Source organism: Dendrobates tinctorius, unplaced genomic scaffold, assembly GCF_039654945.1.
Source record: "Dendrobates tinctorius isolate UK_male_01 unplaced genomic scaffold, ASM3965494v1 ptg000209l, whole genome shotgun sequence".
Lineage (NCBI taxonomy): Eukaryota > Metazoa > Chordata > Amphibia > Anura > Dendrobatidae > Dendrobates > Dendrobates tinctorius.
The window spans coordinates 7,279,895-7,301,327 of NW_027361876.1; the positions used below are offsets into that span (position 1 = coordinate 7,279,895).

General features: G+C 43.7%; 1 protein-coding gene across 3 annotated transcripts in view; it reads left to right on the forward strand.

Moving 5' to 3' along the window:
• The window catches only part of EEA1 (early endosome antigen 1), a 278,411-nt gene that overhangs the window by 87,751 nt on the left and 169,227 nt on the right, over positions 1 to 21,433 (forward strand). For 2 of the 3 annotated variants that reach the window (XM_073554267.1, XM_073554268.1), the window contains 2 exons: positions 19,194 to 19,259; positions 21,232 to 21,271. In XM_073554267.1, coding sequence (XP_073410368.1) covers positions 19,194 to 19,259; positions 21,232 to 21,271 — 106 coding nt within the window. The remainder of the gene's footprint in view (positions 1 to 19,193; positions 19,260 to 21,231; positions 21,272 to 21,433) is intronic. The other variant, XM_073554269.1, reaches the window with a different exon arrangement.

A 21,433-nucleotide genomic window follows, 5' to 3' on the forward strand; every position in this document is an offset into this window, starting at 1 on the left:
TACCTTTAAAAGGAAAAACAATGTAATTGTGTGTGAAGATACTATGGGTAATAAAAGTAACAGTCTGGATTTATTAATTATTTTAATTCCTTCTATCATTAGTGCTTCTGCTTTTATAACCTTATTTAGTTGCTGCTTTCTATCTGAAAATTAATGGATATTTTCTTTTTAGTTGGGTCATGGGGTCCTGGGAATTAAATGTCTTTATGTTCTCTTAAAGTGAACCTGTCACCAGGATTTTGCTTAGTAAACTACAGACACGGTTAAGTTGGTGCTGTTATACTTAATAAAATGATACCTTGGTTGATGAAATCCGTCTTGTGGTTGTTGGTCTTCCTGTGATAGAGCATCACAGAGCGTTCATATTCATCCTTATGGGCTTATGACAGGTCGCTGATCCTTCAGTGACTTGCCCCCTACTTTACATACTGCATAGAATGTTGTTTCAAAGAAAAAATTAACATTCAGTAGGCAGGCATCGGCGGCGCCTGCGCTGTAGCTTGATACAATGGATAATATGCATGCATTCAGTTGATCTTGTCATATAATTTTGTTTGGGGGGGAGGGGATTATCTTAATCAAAATGGCACCAGCGGCTGTGCAGTAGCATCATTTGGAACGCGATAGATGCTACTGTGTTGGCGCCATTTTGATGGAACCAATTTTTTTTCTTCTGTAGAAAATGGTGCTGGCGGTGCCTGCACATTAGCATCTGTTGGCGATCCAATAGATACTACTGCTCAGGCGCCGCCGGCGTTATCTTGATGGAGCCGTTTTTTTTTCTCTAGCAGAATGGTGGTGGCGCCTGCACTTCCGCTGGCACCATTTTGAATAAGATATATTTTTTTTCCCCCAACAAAATTATGATAAAATCAAACAAATACATGCATATTATCCATCATATCTTACGAGGGGTGCCTGAAAAGTTCGAGGCCCACCCATGAAATCTTTTTTGCATGGTCTTGTTTTGCAATGCAATATGTTATTTAGTTAGTTGAATGGTCTCATGAGCAATCTGGATTTATTTTGATTTTTTTTGTTTCCGTTACAGCATTTTAAAGTTGGGTCGCAAGGCTGAAATATGGAAATGGAGAAGTTGGCAAAGTTCACACATCGGCTGCTGCAATTCACTCCTGTGGTTTCCAACTGCTTCAGCACCCACCCTATTCCCCTCATTTGGCTCCCTCGGACTATCACCTATTCCCACAGATGAAAAAGCACCTTGGTGGAAGGTGGAATTGCAGTCATTGCAACAGCCAATGTGTGAACTTTGCCAACTTCTCCATTTCCATATCTCAGCCTTGCAACCCAACTTTAAAATGCTGTAACGGAAGCAAAAAAAAAATCAAAATAAATCCAGATTGCTCATGAGACCATTCAACTAACTAAATACAGTCATATGTTAAAGTTTGAGCACCCCTATTAATGTTAACCTTTTTTCTTTATAACAATTTTGGTTTTTGCAACAGCTATTTCAGTTTCATATATCTAATAACTGATGGACTCAGTTATATTTCTGGATTCAAATGAGGTTTATTGTACTAACAGAAAATGTGCAATCTGCATTTAAACAAAATTTGACCGGTGTAAAAGTATGGGCACCCTTATCATTTTCTTGATTTGTACACTCCTAACTACTTTTTACTGACTTCCTGAAGCACTAAATTGTTTTTGTAACCTCATTGAGCTTTGAACTTCATAGCCAGGTGTATCAAATCATGAGAAAAGGTATTTAAGGTGTCCACTTGCAAGTAGTTCTCCTATTTGATTCTCCTATGAAGAGTGGCATCATGGGCTCCTCAAAACAACTCTCAAATGATCTGAAAACAAAGATTATTCAACATAGCTTTTCAGGGGAAGGATACAAAAAGTTGTCTCAGAGATTTAACCTGTCAGTTTCCACTGTGAGGAACATAGTAAGGAAATGAAAGAACACAGGTACAGTTCTTGTTAAGCCCAGAAGTGGCAGGCCAAGAAAAATATCAGAAAGGCAGAGAAGAAGAATGGTGAGAACAGTCAAGGACAATCCACAGACCACCTCCAAAGACCTGCAGCATCATCTTGCTGCAGATAGTGTCACTGTGCATCGGTCAACAATACAGCGCACTTTGCACAAGGAGAAGCTGTATGGGAGAGTGATGCGAAAGAAGCCGTTTCTGCAAGCACGCCACAAACAGAGTCGCCTGAGGTATGCAAAAGCACATTTGGACAAGCCAGTTACATTTTGGAAGAAGGTCCTGTGGACTGATGAAACAAAGATTGAGTTGTTTGGTCATACTAAAAGGCGTTATGCATGGAGGCTAAAAAACACAGCATTCCAAGAAAAACACTTGCTACCCACAGTAAAATTTGGTGGAGGTTCCATCATGCTTTGGGGCTGTGTGGCCAATGCCGGCACCGGGAATCTTGTTAAAGCTGAGGGTCGCATGGATTCAACTCCGTATCAGCAGATTCTTGACAATAATGTGCAAGAATCAGTGACGAAGTTGAAGTTATGCAGGGGATGGATATTTCAGCAAGACAATGACCCAAAACACCGCTCCAAATCTACTCAGGCATTCATGCAGAGGACCAATTACAATGTTCTGGAATGGCCATCCCAGTCCCCAGACCTGAATATCATTGAACATCTGTGGGATGATTTGAAGCGGGCTGTCCATGTTCGGCGACCATCAAACTTAACTGAACTGGAATTGTTTTGTAAACAGGAATGGTCAAAATGCCTTCATCCAGGATCCTGGAACTCATTAATAGCTACAGGAAGCGACTAGAGGCTGTTATTTTTGCAAAAGGAGGATCTACGAAATGTTAATGTCACTTTTATGTTGAGGTGCCCATACTTTGCATCGGTCAAATTTTGTTAAAATGCAGATTGCACATTTTCTGTTAGTACAATAATCCTCATTTGAATCCAGTAATATAACTGAGTCCATCAGTTATTAGATATATGAAGCTGAAATAGCTGTTGCAAAAACCAAAATTGTTATAAAGAAAAAAGGTTAACATTATTAGGGGTTCCCAAACTTTAACTTATGACTGTAACATATTGCTTTGCAAAACAAGACCATGCAAAAAAGATTTCATGGGTGGACCTCGAAGTTTTCAGGCGCCCCTCGTACTACAGTGCAGGCGGTGCTACCGCCTGCCTAATTAATTTTCTTTTAAAGGGAATCTGTCATCAATTATTTTGACTATCAGCTGCTGCCTCCTCCATCAGGGGCTTATCTACAGCATTCTGTAATGCTGTAGCTAAGCCCCCATAGTACCTTGAAAGATAAGAAAAAAGAGTTATATTATATTCACCCAGGGGCGTTCCGGGTCCACTTCGGTTCCAGAGGGAGTCACGGTCCGGCGTCTCTCATCTTGCAGCGATGGCGTCCTCTTCATTCCTGCCCGTCGCGGCTCCGGCGCAGGCGCACTGCTCTGCCCTATTGAGGGCAGAGCAGATTACTACAGTGCTCATGCGCTGGAAGAGGTCCAGCATCTGCTTACTGCAGGACTCTGCTCTGCCCTCAACAGGGCAGAGCAGTGCGCCTGCGCCGGAGCCGTGACAGGCAGGAATGAAGAGGACGTCATCACTGCAAGATAGGAGACGCTGGACCTGACCGACCCTGGGTGAGAACTCTTTTTTTCTTATCTTTCAGGGTACATCGGGGGCTTTCCTACAGCATTACAGAATGCTGTAGATAAGCCCCTGATGGCGGTGGCCGCAGCTGATACTCAAAAAGATTGATGACATATTACCTTTTAAAACCATATTCTATGCAGTATGTAAAATAGGGGGCAGGTCACTGAGGGACCACTGACCTGTCATTAGCCCATATGGATGAATATATAAGCAGACCACCACATAAAGATCACCCCTCCCCCCCCAGTCTGCCCAGGAGCACGAGAATCCTATTAACTATAAACTGCAAATACAGATTAAACCACAACCACATGACAGATTTTATCAACCAAAGTTTCATGTTAATCAGTATAACGGCGCCGACCTGACAGTGTCTGTAGGTCACTGTGCACAATCCTGCTGACAGGTTCCCTTTAAGGGAGGCTCGAGAGGTTTCTGTGAGATGAAATTACCACTGAAGTTCTTAACAGGATTGGACAAAAACTCCCATCGTAGTTACTAATGAGCTACTTTTCTATCTGAAAATTCATGGATATTTTCTCTTTAGATGGGTCACGGGGACCTAGGAATTAAATGTCTTTGCTCTTTTAACCTCTTCAAGACCGCAATACGTATATATACTGACCTGAGATATAAGAGAATATCATCCCCATAAAGGTGACAATCCAGCAGTTTTTCGGCTGTCCACTATATCTGACAACTTGCCGTATCACAAATTATCGGTGTTGACACCGTCCATATCTGTTTAACCCCTTAGTTGCTGCTGTCAAAAGTGACTACATCAAATAAATGGTTAAAAGATTGTGGGGGCTTGCACTTTAATCTAATTGACACACCGAGATCATGATTGTGTGGTCCTGATGTTTGCCATAGCTGTTCATGGCCAAATAGCGGCCTTAGAGTCTCCCGGCTATAGCGGTCAGTTCAGAAGTTAGCGACATTTAGGTGGTAAACAAACACTTTTTCATTCCGGCTATACCACTTTGCATTAATTCCTAAAAATCACCTGAAGGGTTAATAAACTACCTGACAGCGGTTTTCAATATGTCAGGGGGTGCTGTTTTTAAAATGGTATCACGTTTGGGGTTTTCCAATATATAGCACCCCTAAAGTCACTTCAAACCTGGATAGGTCCCTCAAAAAAATAAATTTTGTAAATTTCCTTGAAAAAATGAAAAATTGCTGCTACATTTTTAAACCTCCTAAAAGGCTAACAAAATAAATTACAGTTTAAAAAATGGTGCTGATGTAAAGCCGACATGTGGGAAATGTGGTTTATTCATGTTTTTCTGTGGTATGACTATCTGGATTAAAGGGATAGTCATTCAAAGTTTGAAAACTGCAAATTTTTTTACATTTTTGTCAAGTTTCTGATTCTTTTATAAATAAACACAAAACATATCAATCTAAATTTGCTATTATCATAAATTATAATGTGCCGCGAAAAAACAGTATCAAAATCACTGGGATTTGTTGAAGCATTCCAGAGTTATGACCACATAAAGTGATATTGGTCAGAATTTAAAAAATTGGCCCGGTCACGAAGGGAGGCTTGAAGGGTTTCTGTGGGATGAAATTACCACTGAAGTTCTCCACAGGATGGGACAGAAACTCCTATCATAGTACCTAATGATGACTAAACAGCACCTCTCGCGCAGATAGAATGTATATTTGAAACAAAAAGATTTGGAGTGCTGACTTCAATAAATCATAAATATCAACAAATTTTATTAATAAAAATTAACACGTATAACACACAATACATAATACTAGGCAAGATTCCACATAGACACTCCTGGGGATAGTTATCATGGGAAAGCTACGCAGCAATTGGAACTATGCCAAAAATTGCAGTTCCACCCATCTGGGAAACAAAATTAGAGCAGTGGCAGAGAAAAGTGCATATAGGAAACATAAAGTGCATAGTGCAAATGTTCTAATCAAAGCCATTTAAGCAAGCTTACCCATGTTAGTAATTGCAGGTGCTTTGATTAGAACATTTGCACTATGCACTCTGTTTCCTATATGCACTTTTCTCTGCCACTGCTCTAATTTTGTTTCCCAGATGGGTGGAACTGCAATTTTTGGCATAGTTCCAATTGCTGCTTAGCTTTCCCATGAAAACTATCCCCAGGAGTGTCGATGTGGAATCTTGCCTAGTATTGTGTGTTATACGTGTTAATTTTTAATTTTTATTAATAAAATTTGTTGATATTTATGATTTATTGAAGTCAGCACTCCAAATCTTTTTGTTTCAAATGTATATTGTGGAGTTTCTTCTTTTGACAGTCTTAGATAACTATTCTATATACAGCTATGAGACTTGACGTTATATATATAGCTGTTTTGCTTGTCTTTGTTTATCAGCTAACACAGATAGAATGTAGTAGATGACAGTTCAGTCTCCCTGACTATGCTAACCTGATATTATATTACCATGGCATACAAAGATGGTACTTGCTTCAGCTTCCCATGTCATGCTGTACTGATGCATCATGGGATTGATGACAAAGCGTAGAGTAATAAAATGGCTGTGTTAAAGCTGGGAACTAAGATGGAGTCTGTAATAGGCAAACAGGTGGGGGCATAGGGAATAGAGAAACAAAATCTGGGGGTGCTTCTTTAATAGTTCTCCATTTTTAGTATAGCTGCTATTTTTTTTCTAAATAGATTTAAAAATGATGTGCTGAAAATTTGGTAATGTGTTCTTATTTTGTTCACAGCCCCATTTTTCCAATACAGAATTACAAATCCTCTGCTCCAGATACAGATTAAAAGACCCCACTCTGGTCTGCTGTAGTCAACATTAGGGGCAGCTTACTGCGTACAGTGTTATCGGGTTTAGTATATAACCAAACGTTACTACTCTCCCTCAAATTGTGACTAAGATTTTGCAGTACATTTATTTATTTTAGGTATCTGTCTATGGAAGGGATGTGTAGGTGGTTATTTCTGGATGTTATAAGAAGGCTGAAAATGAACATGGCCACTTGATATTGAATATACTAGAAGCTACTCCACTGCTTTATAGAATACACTCCTCAACTCGGAAATTGCAATACCAGGAAATTAACGGGAATCTGTCAGCCCTTTTTTCGAATGAGTTGCCGGCACTGACATCAGGGACTTATCTACAGCATTCTGTAATGCTGTAGATAAGCCCCCGATGTAACCTGAAAGAGAAGAAAAAGGAGTTATATTATACTCACCGGGGGGGGTGGTCCGGTCTTGGTCCGATGGGTGTTGCATTCCGGCGCCTCCCATCTTCATACGATGCCGTCATCTTCTTTCCTTCCTGTCGTAGCTCCGGCCCAGGCGCACTGCTCTGCCGCACCTCTCCCGTCGCCTCCGCACTGCAGGACTCTGCCCTTAACAGGACAGAGCAGTGCACCTGTGCAGGAGCCACAACAGGAAGGAAAGAAGAGGACGGCATCGTATGAAGATGGGAGGCGCCGGACCAGACCTGACGCCGGAGGTGAGTATAATCTAACTCTTTTTTCTCTCTTTATCTTTCAGGCTACATTGGGGGCTTATCTACAGCATATGTCGGTGCCGGCAGCTCATATTCGAAAAAAGGGGTGACAGATTCCCTTTAAGATCATGGAATCATGGCATTCACAGAATCAATAGAATTGTTAATAAAATACAAAGGATGAAAAAAAATGGAAACCAAATTTTCAAATCAATTCAGTGTCGAATAGGAACATCACATGCAGAAATACACACATTTACACCCCTTGGCATGCTAGCGATCTTATAAATGGTTATCTGAGGAATTTTCTGAATCACTGAATGCACTTCATGCAAATTAATGTCAGCTTCTGGCTGCACCTTTACAATTGCATACAAATGATATCCCAAATGTCGTGAAGGCCGTCATAACATTGTATACATGGTCTCCATACCAATCTCTAAGTATCATTGTCTTCAGTCTACAAGACAAAAGCGTGATCACTGAAGAGACTAGTCCATCATTCCAGCCTTGATTGCGGTCTTGCTCTGCACCTTGATAGTCTTTGAGGTCAGTGGAAATCATGTAGTTGGACGTCTGTCTATATCGTAGCTCCGTGTCATGCTAACGCCTCCTGATAGTGTGTGTAGACACTATTTGATGCTTTAGGCTAGGTGTATGATGTCAAATTTCTCTTGGTAGTGCAAATTATCTCTACAGAGTGGAAGAGGACTAGAACTCTAGTACCACCTATTGGAAGTAGCAATCCTAAAAGTCAATGTCGACCCTTTAACAAGCCTTGTCACATGACTTAGGACAAAAGTCTGTGATTCTCACAGCTGACACCGGCACTAAGTGGCAGGAGCGGTCACGGACTGCTCCCGGCACTTTAGAAAGAACACCGTGAGCACGACTCAAGATGGTGCTAAGGTTAGGTTCCCAAACCGTTAAAGCAACAAATATGAACCTAGCACTCAACTTAAAGGTATTTGTAAGGCGGTTTATTGTAGTACACGAAAAAAGACATTTCGGTCAATGTGACCTTCAGTTACGTGTGGTATATAGATTGTGTAGAGCTTATAGGCATCTATCAGAAAGGACGATGGTGCTTTAGGCATTGAGGAGAATGATCTCTCTAAGGTAATGAGCTTGTCAGTATATAGGAGAGGGGCAAAACGTGCCTCCAGATGCGGTATCCACCGGTGGACACCGCATCTGGAGGCACGTTTGCCCCTCTCCTATATACTGACAAGCTCATTACCTTAGAGAGATCATTCTCCTCAATGCCTAAAGCACCATCGTCCTTTCTGATAGATGCCTATAAGCTCTACACAATCTATATACCACACGTAACTGAAGAAGGTCACATTGACCGAAACGTCTTTTTTCGTGTACTACAATAAACCGCCTTACAAATACCTTTAAGTTGAGTGCTAGGTTCATATTTGTTGCTCCCGGCACTTTAACCCCCTGAAATGCTGCAATTAAACATGATTGCAGAATTCCGGAAGCAGGCAGAGGCCTGACAGCCCCTCTGCCTTTGGATCGGAGACCCCGCGGCATGATCCCAATCGTTGCCATGGTAACCCGATGTCGTCATTGCGACATCCGGGTTACCAGAGCTAAGAAACTTCCTGTCATGCACAGTGCATGTCAGGAAGTCTCTCAGGTCAGTGTACAATGCTTCATCTGCATGCTATAGAAGCGATCAGCCTGCAAAAATGATTGTTCCATAGTGGGACAAAAGTCAAAATAAAGTAAAAAAAATTTTAAAAAATAATTGTAAAAATATTTACCAAAAGTAATAAAAAATCAATATTCTATCACTAAATAAATATTTGAATGAAAAGAAAATCTAAACAATAAAAGTACACATATTTGGTATCGCTGCGTCCGTAATGACCCGACCTCTAACACTGTCCCACTAATTAACCCTTTAGTGAACACCAAAAAAGGGCAAAAAACAATGCTTTTAATCATACCACCGAGCAAAAAGTGGAATAATACGCGATCAAAAAGACAGATATAAATAAACATGGTATCGCTGAAAACGTCATCTTGTCCCGCAAAAAACAAGCCCCCATACAGCTCCATCAGCGAAAAAATAAAAAAGTTATAGCTCTCAGAATAAAGCGCTGCAATAATAATTTTTATATAAAATACTTTTTATTGTATAAAAGTGCCAAAACATAAAAAAAATATAAATGAGGTATTGCTATAATCGTACTGATCCGAAGAATAATACTGCCTTATCAATTTTACCACATGCAGAACGGTATAAACGTCCCCCCCCCCCCCCCTAAAAAAAAAAAATAAAAAAAAAAATAAAAAAATCATGAATTGCTGGTTTTTGTTCATTCTGTCTCCCAAAAATCGGAATAAAAAGCGATCAAAAAATGTCATGTGCCCGAAAATGGTACCAATAAAAACGTCAACTCGTCCCACAAAAAACAAGACCCACATGACTCTGTGGGCCAAAATATGGAAAAATTATAGCTCTAAAAATATGGTTATGCAAAAACTACTTTTTGCAACAAAAAGCGTATTTCCATGTGTGACAGCTGCCAAACAGACAAGCACGCTATAACGCCTTTTTCACATGTCCTGATATTTCCGGTACCGGAGATGTCAGTGTCCATGTTCGTAATACTTGCGGCACACGTGTGACATGCGTGTGCCGCATCAGTACCACAAGGAAGTTCGCTAGGCAAGAAGCGTTACAGTAAGCGCCCCGGCGCCGTGTGCTGAACACGGCTCTTATCATTCTCCCCTGCTCTGACAGCGATCGGCACAAGCAGGAGCAGGGGAGAGTGATGAGAGCCGTGTTCAGCACCCGGTGCCGGGGAACAGTGCTTACTGTGACTCTTCTTCCCCGGTGCCAATGCGTGTCACATAGATGACATCCCTGTGTTATGCGTATGTACGTGTGCTGGATGTTTTGTGGCCCATGCTGACATTAAGAAACGGACATGTGAGCATGTTTTGCCCACAGACACGCGGTCCGTACACTGACATATGCACAGAGCCATTCACTTGAATAGTCAAATAGCGTTCCATTCCCCCCTAGTCTCTCCGCATGGCTGTACAATGGTATAAAATTCTGTGACACACCCATGGTGTCAATATGATCACTGCACCCCTAGATGAACTTATGAGAGGTGTAGTTTGTAAAGTGGGGTCACTTATGGGGGGTTCTGCTGTTTTGACACCTCATAACTCTTCCAGTGGTTCGTGGCACCTGCAAACCATAACAGTAAAATCTGTCACTCCATCCCTTCTGAGCTCTGCCATGTGCCCAAACAGTGGTTTACCCCCCACATATTGTGCAATTTTTCCTGAGTACGCAGATACCCCATAACTCTTGGGGTCCAATTTCTTCTGTTACCCTTGGGACAATAAAAAAATTGGGGGCGAAAAGATCATTTTCGTGGAATTTTTTTTTCATTTTTATGACTCTATATTATAAAACTTGGGGGGTTCAAAGTGCTCACCACACATCTAGATAAGTTCCTTAGGGGGTCTAGTTTCCAAAATGGTGTTATTTGTGGGAGGGGGGGGTCGTTCGGCAAATGACACTGTCAATCTGGCACTGAAGTACATTTTGGATCATACAGATGAACTTCACTCATATGTCCGGATTCTTTTCATGGACTTTAGCTCAGCGTTCAATACCATTGATCCGAATTTACTTCATAAGAAAATGGTAGCTCTTGGAGTCCCTCTCAACTTATGCTTGTGGATTTATAACTTCCTGACAGCCAGGATACAGAGTGTAAAAGTTGGACCATTCACTTCGGACACCTTGGTCACAAACATCGGGGCACCTCAGGGGTGTGTTTTGTCCCCGTTACTGTTTTCTCTCTATACGAATGATTGCATCTCTTCAGCAGACTCAGTAAAAATCTTGAAATTTGCCGATGATATGACACTGATTGGTCTCATCAGGGGAAATGCTGAAGACTTGTATCGGAGTGAGGTGGAAAGAATATGTGACTGGTGTAAAGCCAATAATCTTGTACTCAACACTAAAAAAACTGCTGAGATGGTTGTGGATTTTAGGAAAGATCAACATGAGATACTTCCAATCTACATCCATGACGAAGTGGTTCTTAGGGTCACAGAGACCAAATTCCTTGGTGTTATCATCTCTCATGATCTTAAATGGGGGAAAAACGTGGATGCTGTTATAAGAAAAGCACAACAGAGGATGTTCTTCCTGCGTCAGCTGAAAAGATATGGTTTGTCTAAGAATCTGCTGATCTTATTCTTTAATGCTGTCATCAGATCTGTGATTTGTTCCTCTCTGATAGTCTGGTATGAGTGAGCCACTGCGCATGACAAACTCTGCTTCCAAAGGACTTTCAGAACAGCAGAGAGAATTATAGGTTCCCCCTTGCCTAAAATCCAGGATCTTTATGATAAGAGTATTCGATCCCACGCATTGAAAATTTCATCCGATCCCTCTCACCCGGGACACTCCTCATTCCAACTACTCCCTTCAGGACGTCGCTTCAGAGTCCCCAAATGCAGTACCAACCGCCATATGAACAGCTTCTATCCACTCTCTGTTCAACAATTAAATCGTCATGTGTAGACTATATACTGTATCTGTCTTGTTAGATGTTACTTGTTGTATCTGTTGTTATATATTATGTTGCCTCTTTGCCACAAAGAATTCCTTGTATATATGTAATATGTACTTGGCGATAATAAATTTGATTGCTTGGGATTGATTGATTCCACTCTTTAGGCACATCAGGGTCTCTCCAGATGCAACATGCCGTGCGATCTTAATTCCAGCCAATTTTGCATTGAAAAAGAAAAAACTGCACTCCTTCCCTTCTGAGCTCTGCCATGTGCCCAAACAGTGGTTTACCTACATATATGGGGTTTCTCTTTCGTCTCATTGGGGGACACAGGAACCGTGGGTGTTCTGCTGTCACTAGGAGGTTGACACTATGCAAAAAAAGTTAACTCCGCCTCCGCAGTATACACCCCTCCGACCGGCTGTAGGACAATCCGTTTTGCTTAGTGTCAGCAGGAGGTGGACAGAGGTCTCTCGCAGACCCATGCCTACCTCAATGTGCGTCGTTCCTTTTCAGGTAGCAATGGAGGGTTACAGAGTAGATATGGTGCATCTGTATTCCCACACATGAGTACGGATTATGAGTACGGCGTGTACTGCCACCCCGTATCCTCATGAATCCCGCGGGCAGGACCCTATCCCCTAACACAAGACTCGTGTTCAGGTGGCAGCTCCTGGTCCTGACCTTCGTCTCCCATCACTCACCCACCAGAGCCTGATGATCGAGAGACACCCTGCAGAAAAGGTTTGGGACAGCAATCTTTTCATGCAGGTAAACCGACCCCTGTTACGGGGTGAACTGGAGGTAAGAGGCTGCAGCGTTGTATGATCTGCTCACCAGCTGCTCTGGCTGAATGTGACCACTCTAATCAGCACTGGGGCTTGCAGCCCATGGCTCTATACTTAGTTTAACAGCCAACACTTACTTTCAAGCACGCTGTGCAGCGCGGTTCCAGCTTCCTCCTGTGGCAGCGTTATGGCCCTGGGCTCCAGTAGGAGCCCAGCACGGCTGACGCCAGATTCCGGCTCCCGGCAGGCTCCGCCCCCCAGCTTCCTCTTATACCAGTGCCATCTTGGTGCTCCAGGAGGCCAGAGCAGGGCCCCGCCCACCACTTCCAAACGGGGATTTCATAAGGCTTCTAGGCAGCGGCAGGGCTGTTCACCTCGCTCTCTCATCAGCCTTCGGGCGGCATCTGCGGTGGGGACACAGGTCGTGGGTATGTGACTACTGCACTATAGGTTGCGCCCTCACTCCGCTCTCTACCCCCGACGGTCGGCACCAGGTAAAACCTGTCAGTATGCCCGAGGGAGAGCAGTCCCGCTCCTCATCCGCTTCAGTGACCTTGGTCAAATATTTTATATGTACCAGCAGACCTACGGTGTCACCTACGCTAGAGAGCAGGTGCAGCCCCCCGCTTTGCCTAGCCAAGCTCCCACATTACCCCTGGGGTAGGAGGAAGCCACCTTGCCTACCGCCCAGGGGCCATCCATCGCCATGGGAGACAGCGAGTGTCCAGGATGGGCCTCTTCCTTATCTAAGTCCGTGGCCGACCTTACCAAGGTATTACAGACCTTGGTAACGGTGCTTAACAGATTGCCACTTCAGACTCCAGTGTACACAGGAGCACCAAAGGAGCCTACTTTTGGGCCTTCTAGAGGCTGTAAAAGGTTTAGACAGGACCACCAACCCAGGTCCCCTTCTCACTCCATTTCACCGCCGGAATTCCTCTGGCGGTCTGCCTCCTCCCGGTCCTCATCCCCGGAATCAGGCGAGGCATTATCAGAGACACACTCAGAGGAGGGTTCTGAGCACGGGCCTGAACAGTCCCAGGTCAAGGATATGGTTCAGGGCCTCATTGCCGCAGTCAAGGAGACTTTTAACATTGGTGACACCCCATCAAAACCTAATGATCAGGTTTTTTCATTTAAGCGTCATAAGTCCCCCTCTAGGGTCTTCGCCTCCAACAAGGATTTTGAGGAAGTGTTGGCCAGGGAAAGGGAAAACCCAGTCAGGCGGTTTCAGAGAGGGAATCGTTTTGGGATTCTATATCCCTTCCCTCCAGATCTCACCGCCAACTGGACCGCCTCCCCTTCGGTGGACCCACCAGTGTCCAGACTCGCTACCAATACAGTCCTCTCGCCAGTGGGGCAGCCCTAAAAGATCCCAATGATAGGAGGATAGAATCCCTGGCAAAATCCGCCTTTGAGGCAGCAGCCGCTACGTTGTGTCCAGCCTTCACCTCAGCCTGGGTAGCTATGTCTGTTACAGAATGGGCCAAACAGCTTAGGCAGGGCATATTGGCTGGGGCACCACCAGCGAAACTGGTGGAGTTCGCAGATCAAATCTCTCATGCCGGGAGGTATATGGTATCAGCAGCCCTGGATGCTGCGTTTTGCGCAGCTCAAGCATCCAGTAACATGGTAGCCATCCGGCGGACGGTCTGGCTAAAGGCTTGGCAGGCTGATTTGTCCTTAGAGAAATCACAGACCAATCTGCCGTTTCAGGGTACCTGGCTCTTTGGGTCACTGTTAGATCAAATCATTAAGGATGCAACGGGGGGGTACAAGCTCCCTTCTCCCTCAGGCCAAACTTCGTCGACATGGTTTCAAATGTAGGGCTCAGCCCTTTCGCCGTACCCCAGCGACAGGCACTCATGCTCAGGGCCTGCAGCGGTCGCGAGCACCGAGAGATCGGAGGAGGGTAGCATTTTGGACCACCCCGTCATGGCATTCCCGCAGTTCCAACAGCAGAGCTACCAGGTCAGGGCCGGGCAGAGCCACTTCAGCCTGACGCCAAGCAGGGAGGCCAACTCCCTTCCTAGTACCTCTCCCAGACTAGGAGGCCGCCTTCTCTTCAGAGATGTCTGGCAGAATTCAGTATAGGATATCTGGGTAAAGGAGGCAGTATCAACAGGATGCAAGGTAGACTTCAATTCGCTTCCGCGAGATCGCTTCTTTCTATTGCAGCCACCAAAAGACACTGCTATGGCTCCAGGTTTTTTTGCGGCAATCGACTCTCTCCTCAACGCAGGAGTAATCGTCCCCATTCCCAAGCAGGAACGTTTTACCGGCTTTTACTCAAACATGTTTGTGATACCAAAAAAAGATGGCTCAGTTCGTTCCATACTAGACCTCAAAAGGCTAAACAGATGGGTCCGCTTACGCCATTTCAGGATGGAATCGATTCGGTCGGTAATTATGTCTATGGAGGATCAGGAATTCCTATGTTCCATAGACATCCGGGACGCGTACCCATTTTTGAGGGACATCAGAAGTTTCTGCGTTTTGCTGTCCAAAAGCAGCATTTCCAGTTTGTAGCCCTGCCATTTGGGCTGGCAACAGCCCCCAGAATTTTCACAAAGATTATGGCAGCGATGGTAGCTATATTAAGGGTCAGAGGCATAATATTGGTACCATATCTTGACGATATTCCTGTCAAGGCGCCCTCCTTCGCTCAGGCCCAGGAAAATCTAGCGGTAGTTTTAAACACGCTGTCCCGGTTTGGTTGGATCATAAACATGGAGAAATCCCACCTAACGCCAACACAACGCCTAGAATTCTTAGGAATGGTAATCGACACCCGCCGCTCAAGGGTCTTTCTCCCAGAAAGAAAGTGGATTACCCTCCAGCAGGGAATTCGCTCTCTGTTGAAATTCCGGCTTCTATCCTTTCGCGCTGCCATGAGAGTCCTGATAAGAATGGTGGCAGCTTCAGAGGCAATACCCTTTGCCCTGTTCCGTTCCAGGATACTGCAGAGGAACATCCTCCTTCAGTGGGACAGGTCCATCTCTTCGCTGGATCGCCCCTTCCTCCCTTCCATTCAGACCAGGGAGTCCCTCAAGTGGTGGCTGACCTCCCCCCTTGTTCATTTGGGACGGCTTTTTCCCCCTGTCCACTGGCAGGTAGTAACTACAGGTACCAGTCTCCTGGGCTGGGGTGCGGTATTCCGCCACCTGACTGTCCAGGGACGATGGTCGAGGCAAGAATCCTCACTATCAATCAACATTCTAAAACTGAAGGCGGTCTTTCTAGCACTTCTACATTGGGAAAGATACCTCAACAACCAGCCAGTCCGGATTCAAACGGACAATGCAACGGCGGTGGCATACATCAATCACCAAGGGTTAACCAGAAGTCCCCGGGCACTGACCGAGATATCCAGAATCTTCAACTGGGCAGAAACCGCAATTCCGGCAATTTCGGCAGTTTACATTCCCGACACAGACAACACTGCCTCCGACTTCCTCAGTCGGGAGGGGCTCGCTGGAGGGGAATGGTCCTTACACCAGTAAGTGTTCCGTCAGATATGCCAGCTATGGGGGACTCCAGATGTGGACCTCCTGGCATCGCGACAGAACAGAAGGGTCCAACAATTTGTCTCAAGATACCGCGATCCTCTAGCAATAGGGGTCGACGCGCTGGTCATTCCCTGGACAGTTTAGACTCCCTTACCTGTTTCCCTCCCTTTCCTCTCCTGCCCAGACTGCTAAAGAAGATCAAGGCGGAAGGGGTGCCGGTCATATTATTCGCCCCGTACTGGCCCAGGAGAGCCTGGTTCGCAGAAATTATCAATCTTCTCACAGGCACCCCTGGAGACTCCCCGACAGACCAGATCTTCTGGCTCAAGGGCCTTTTTACCACCCGAATTCTCGGTTGCTCAATTTGACGGCATGGCCGTTGAAACCAAATTACTGAGGGCAGCGTTTTTTTCGGACCGAGTCCTTAATACAATGATCCAGGCTAGGAAGCCTTCCTCTTCCAGGGTCTATTATCAAGCATGGAAGGCCTATTTTGGCTGGTGTGAGTCTAATCACGTCACACCTATGCCCTGTTCCCTGCCATCTGTCCTAGCTTTTCTCCAGGCACGGTTAGATGGCGGTGTGGCCCTAAGTTCCTTGAAAGGCCAGGTATCTGCTCTCTATATTCTTTTTCAAAAAAATTTGGCCTCCCGCTTACAGGTTAGGACCTTTCTGCAAGGAGTGGCACATGCGGCCCCTCCTTACAGATCCCCTGTGACTCCAGGGGATCTCGACTTGGTCTTGGAAGCCTTTACAGGTTCACTCTTTGAACCCCTACAGGAAGCTCCTATGTCTTTGTTGTCCTGGAAATTGGTATTTCTCGTAGCCATCACCTCTGTTAGGCGGGTTTCAAAATTAGCTGCATTGTTCTGTTGCCCTCCATTCCTAATTATGCACCAGGACAAGGTTGTTTTGCGGCCCCCTTCTAACTTTCTTCCCAAGGTGGTATCGGCCTTCCACCTGAACGAGGATATAATCTTTCCGTCATTTTGTCCCACTCCAATCCATCCTCTGGAGCATTCTTTGAATAAGCTAGACCTGGTCAGGGCGAGAAGGATCTATTTGGCCAGGACCGCTCCCTTCAGGAAGGCGGACACGCTCTTTGTTATCCCCAATGGGGTGAGAAGAGGCCTGCTGGCCTCTAAGGCAATAATTGCCCGCTGGATCAGAATGGCAATTCTGGAAGCCTACTGGGTAAAGGACAGGGTGTCCTTTCTGGGGTCAGGGCCCATTCAACCTGGGCGGTGTGCGTCTCCTGGTCAGTACACAACAGGGCATCAGCCATGCAGTTGTGCAAGGCTGCCACATGGTTGTCCGTGCATACCTTTTCAAGGTTCTGTAAGATCCATACCTATGCTTCAGCGGACGCCAGCCTAGGCAGAAGAATCTTGCAGGTGGCAGTGGTGAGTTCTCCGACCTGAAGGAAGTTTCTGTCTTTTCCCACCCCAGGAACTGCTTTTGGACGTCCCACGGTTCCTGTGTCCCCCAATGAGACGAAAGAGAAAACAGGATTTTGGTTGCTTACCGTAAAATCTGTTTCTCAGTCTTCATTGGGGGACACAGCGCCCTCCCATGATTTTATTACGTGTAATGAATATATGATGACTTACTTGATGTCTCCTCCTACTGCTTTTTCACTAACTGATGATCCTACAGCCGGTCGGAGGGGTGTATACTGCGGAGGCGGAGTTAACATTTTTTTCATGCATAGTGTCAACCTCCTAGTGACAGCAGCACACACCCACGGTTCCTTTGTCCCCCAATGAAGACTCTGAGAAACAGATTTTACGGTAAGCAACCAAAATCCTGTTATCCGCATACTCAAGAGAAATTGCACAACACCTTTTGGTGTCCAATTTCTCCTGTTACCCTTGGGAAAATAAAAAAAATGGATCTGAAGTAAATCTTTGTTTAAAAAAGTTAAATGTTCATTTTTTTTTTTTAAACATTCCAAAAATTCTTGTGAAGCACCTGAAGGGTTAATAGACTTCTTGAATGTGGTTTTGAGTACTTTCAGCGGTCAAGTTTTTTAATGGTGTCACTTTTGGGTATTTTCTATCATATAGACCCCTTAAAGTGACTTCAAATGTGATGTGGTCCCTAAAAAAAAAATTGGTGTTTTAAAAATGGAAAATCGCTGGTCAACTTTTAACCCTTATAAATTCCTAACAAAAAAAAGTTTTGGTTCCAAAATTGTGCTGATTAAACAATGTTACTTATTAAGTATTTATATCACATATCTCTGTGATTTAAGGGCATGAAAATTCAGAGTTGGAAAATTGCAAAATTTTCGCCAAATTATCTGTTTTTTTTTCCACAAATAAACGCAAGTCATATCAATGAAATTTTATCATTATCATGAAGTACAATATGTCACGAGAAAACGGTGTCAGAATCACCGGGATCCATGGAAGTGTTCCAGAGTTATTACCTCATAAAGGGACAGTGGTCAGAATTGTAAAAATTGGCCCGGTCATGAACATGCAAACCCCCCTTGGGGGTAAAGGGGATAATGATCTTACTGATAGCATGCCGAGGCGTGTAAGTGCATGCATTTATGTGCATAGTTCTCATACTCAATCTTGAATGAATCTGGATATTTTGAAAATTTGTTTCCATGTTTTAGTTATTTGCATATCATTATTTAATCATCCTGTGATTTCTAGATTTCCATAACTTTTCCTTCTTGGTGTAATTTCACTACTGAAGAAGGTTTACATAACTGCTAATCAATAAATGCTATAAAAAAAAAACAACCAAAACATAAAACTAAGCATTACTCGCTTGTAAATCCCTGGTCGCTTCAGCATCAAGTCTTCCGTGGGCCAAACTTGGCTAACAAAACACACATAGAGAGAGACATAATGTCATTTACACAGCCAGACTTAGTCTTGAACTCTGCGATGTTGAACACAGATGTGTATAAAATCATCAGCAGGAATGAGATCTGCCAATGAGAAATCATCATAAAAGTCTAATCTCTTGAAAATATCTGTGTTACGTACAGAATTACATGTGGAAAAGTTATTTAGGTGATTCTTGTTTAATATTTCTTTTACACCTGCACCATTTTTATTCCCTTAAGTACAATCGTGTGGACACAGCCACACTATGGGACCACGTTAGACGATACCTGGAATCTTTGAGGCCTACTGTTTCCTATATGAAGAAGCCTTTACATTCACCCTGTAGAATTTGAATATTCTTATATATTGCCTTTTTGTGATTTAGGAAGAGAAATGGTATGCAGAAGAGCTGAAGAAGGAGTTGGAAAATGTTCAAGAGCAACTGAAGCAAGTAATTCCTTTAAGATTTTTGATGTAGCATCACGCTTTTTTAGACCGGAAATGAAAACCTTGTTACACGTTTAGAAATTTAGAGCTGCATTTAGCTTAGCTATATCTATTTTCTGCTACTTTGCTAACAGTACACACATTCTCACATATATCAATGGTATGAGTGAATGTAACCTTTCCAGTATGTTGTACATAACATTGCCACTTATGCTGATATGTACAGTTGTGCTCAAAAGTTTACATACTCCAGCAAAATTTTTGCTTTCTTGGCCTTTTTTCAGAGAATATGAATGATGACACCAAAACTTTATCTCCACTCATGGTTAGTGGTTGGGTGAAGCCATTTATTATTAAACTACTGTGTTTTCTCTTTTTAACTCATAACGACAACCCAAAACATCCAAATGACCCTGATCAAAAGTTTATATACCCTGGTGAATTTGGCCTGATAATATGCACAGAAGTTGATACAAATGGGTTTGAATGGCTACTAAAGGTAACATCCTCAGTGACCTCTTTGCTTGTAATCTGTGTGTGTGCATACAAGCTGAGTGAGTTTCTGGTTTCCAGACAGACTCTTGCATTTTTCTTCCAGCCATTGACGTTTTTGTATTGTGAATCATGGGGAAAGCAAAAGAATTGTCAACGGATCTACGGGAAAAGGTAGTTGAACTGTATAAAACAGGAAAGGGATACAAAAAGATATCCAAGGAATGGATAATGCCAGTCAGCAGCGTTCAAACTGTGATTAACTAATGGAAAATCAGGGGCTCTGTAAAAACAAAACCATGGTCAGGTAGACCAACAAAAATTTCATCCACAACTGCCAGGAAAATTGTTCAGGATGCAAAGAAAAACCCACAAATAACATCACCTGAAATACTGGACTTTTGAAAACTAGCGGTACGGCTGTTTCAAGATGCACAATAAGGAGGCACATGAGGAAAAATGGGCTGCATGGTCGAGTCTTCAGAAGAAAGCCATTACTGCTCAAATGCCACAAAGTATCTCGCCTACAATATGCAAAAGGGCACAGAGACAAGCTTAACATTTCTGAAACAAGGTAATTTGAAGTGATGAGACCAAAATTGAACTTTTTGGCCACAACTATAAGCATTACATTTGGAGAGTGGTCAACAAGGCCTATGATGAAAGGAACACCATTCCTACTGTAACGCACGGAGGTGGATCGCTGATGTTTTAAGGATGTGTGAGCTACAAAAGCAAAGGAAACTTGATCATAGTTGAAGGAAAGATGAATGCAGCAGGTTATCTGCAAATACTGGAGGCAAATTTGCAATCATCAGTCCGGAAGCTGCGCATGGGACGTACTTGGATGTTCCAACATGAGAACGATCCAAAACACAAGGCCAAGTCGACCTGTCTTTCGCTATAGCAAAAGTCTCCTGACCTCATCATTGGGGAGATCTCAAGTGCGCAGTGCATGCTAGACAGTCCATGAATTTACAGGAACTGGAGGCTTTTTGCCTAGAAGAGTGGGCAGCTTTACCGTCTGAGAAAATAAAGAACCTCATCCACAACTACCACGAAAGACTTCAAGCTGTCATTGATGTTAGAGGGGGCAATACACGGTATTAAGAAATTGGATATGTGAACTTTTGATCAGGGTCATTTGGATGTTTGGGTTTCATTATGATTTGAAAAGAGAAAACACAGTAGTTTGACAATATATGGCTTCACCCAACCAGTAACCTTGAGTGGAGGAAAAGTTTTGGTGTTATCATTCATATTCTCTGAAAAAAAAGCCAAGAAACGAAAATTCTGCCGGGGTATGTAAACTTTTGAGCACAACTGTACATTCATGATTTATCCTTTGTTTCACACTGGTGTTGTATCTGCAGATGTTATTGCGTCTCTCCTTATATGGCGTCCCTATATCTTTCCTGTAAAGCTTTTCCTCAATGTCGTAACTTATTTTCTCTTATTTTTATTATTTTTTCTTCTTTCCTCAGAACTCAGTACCTGATGGAGTGACCACAGTATCATCTACAGGTGACTATCATGTGACAGAGCTTCCTCCTTAATAGATGGTTTGTGGCATTGTTAGGGTGAGTGCACGAAGTGCAGATTTTTCCCCGCGGATTTGTAGGTAAATCCTCAGGTAAAATGACCTGCGGTTTGCCCCTGCGTTTTGACACCTGTACAATGGAGCAG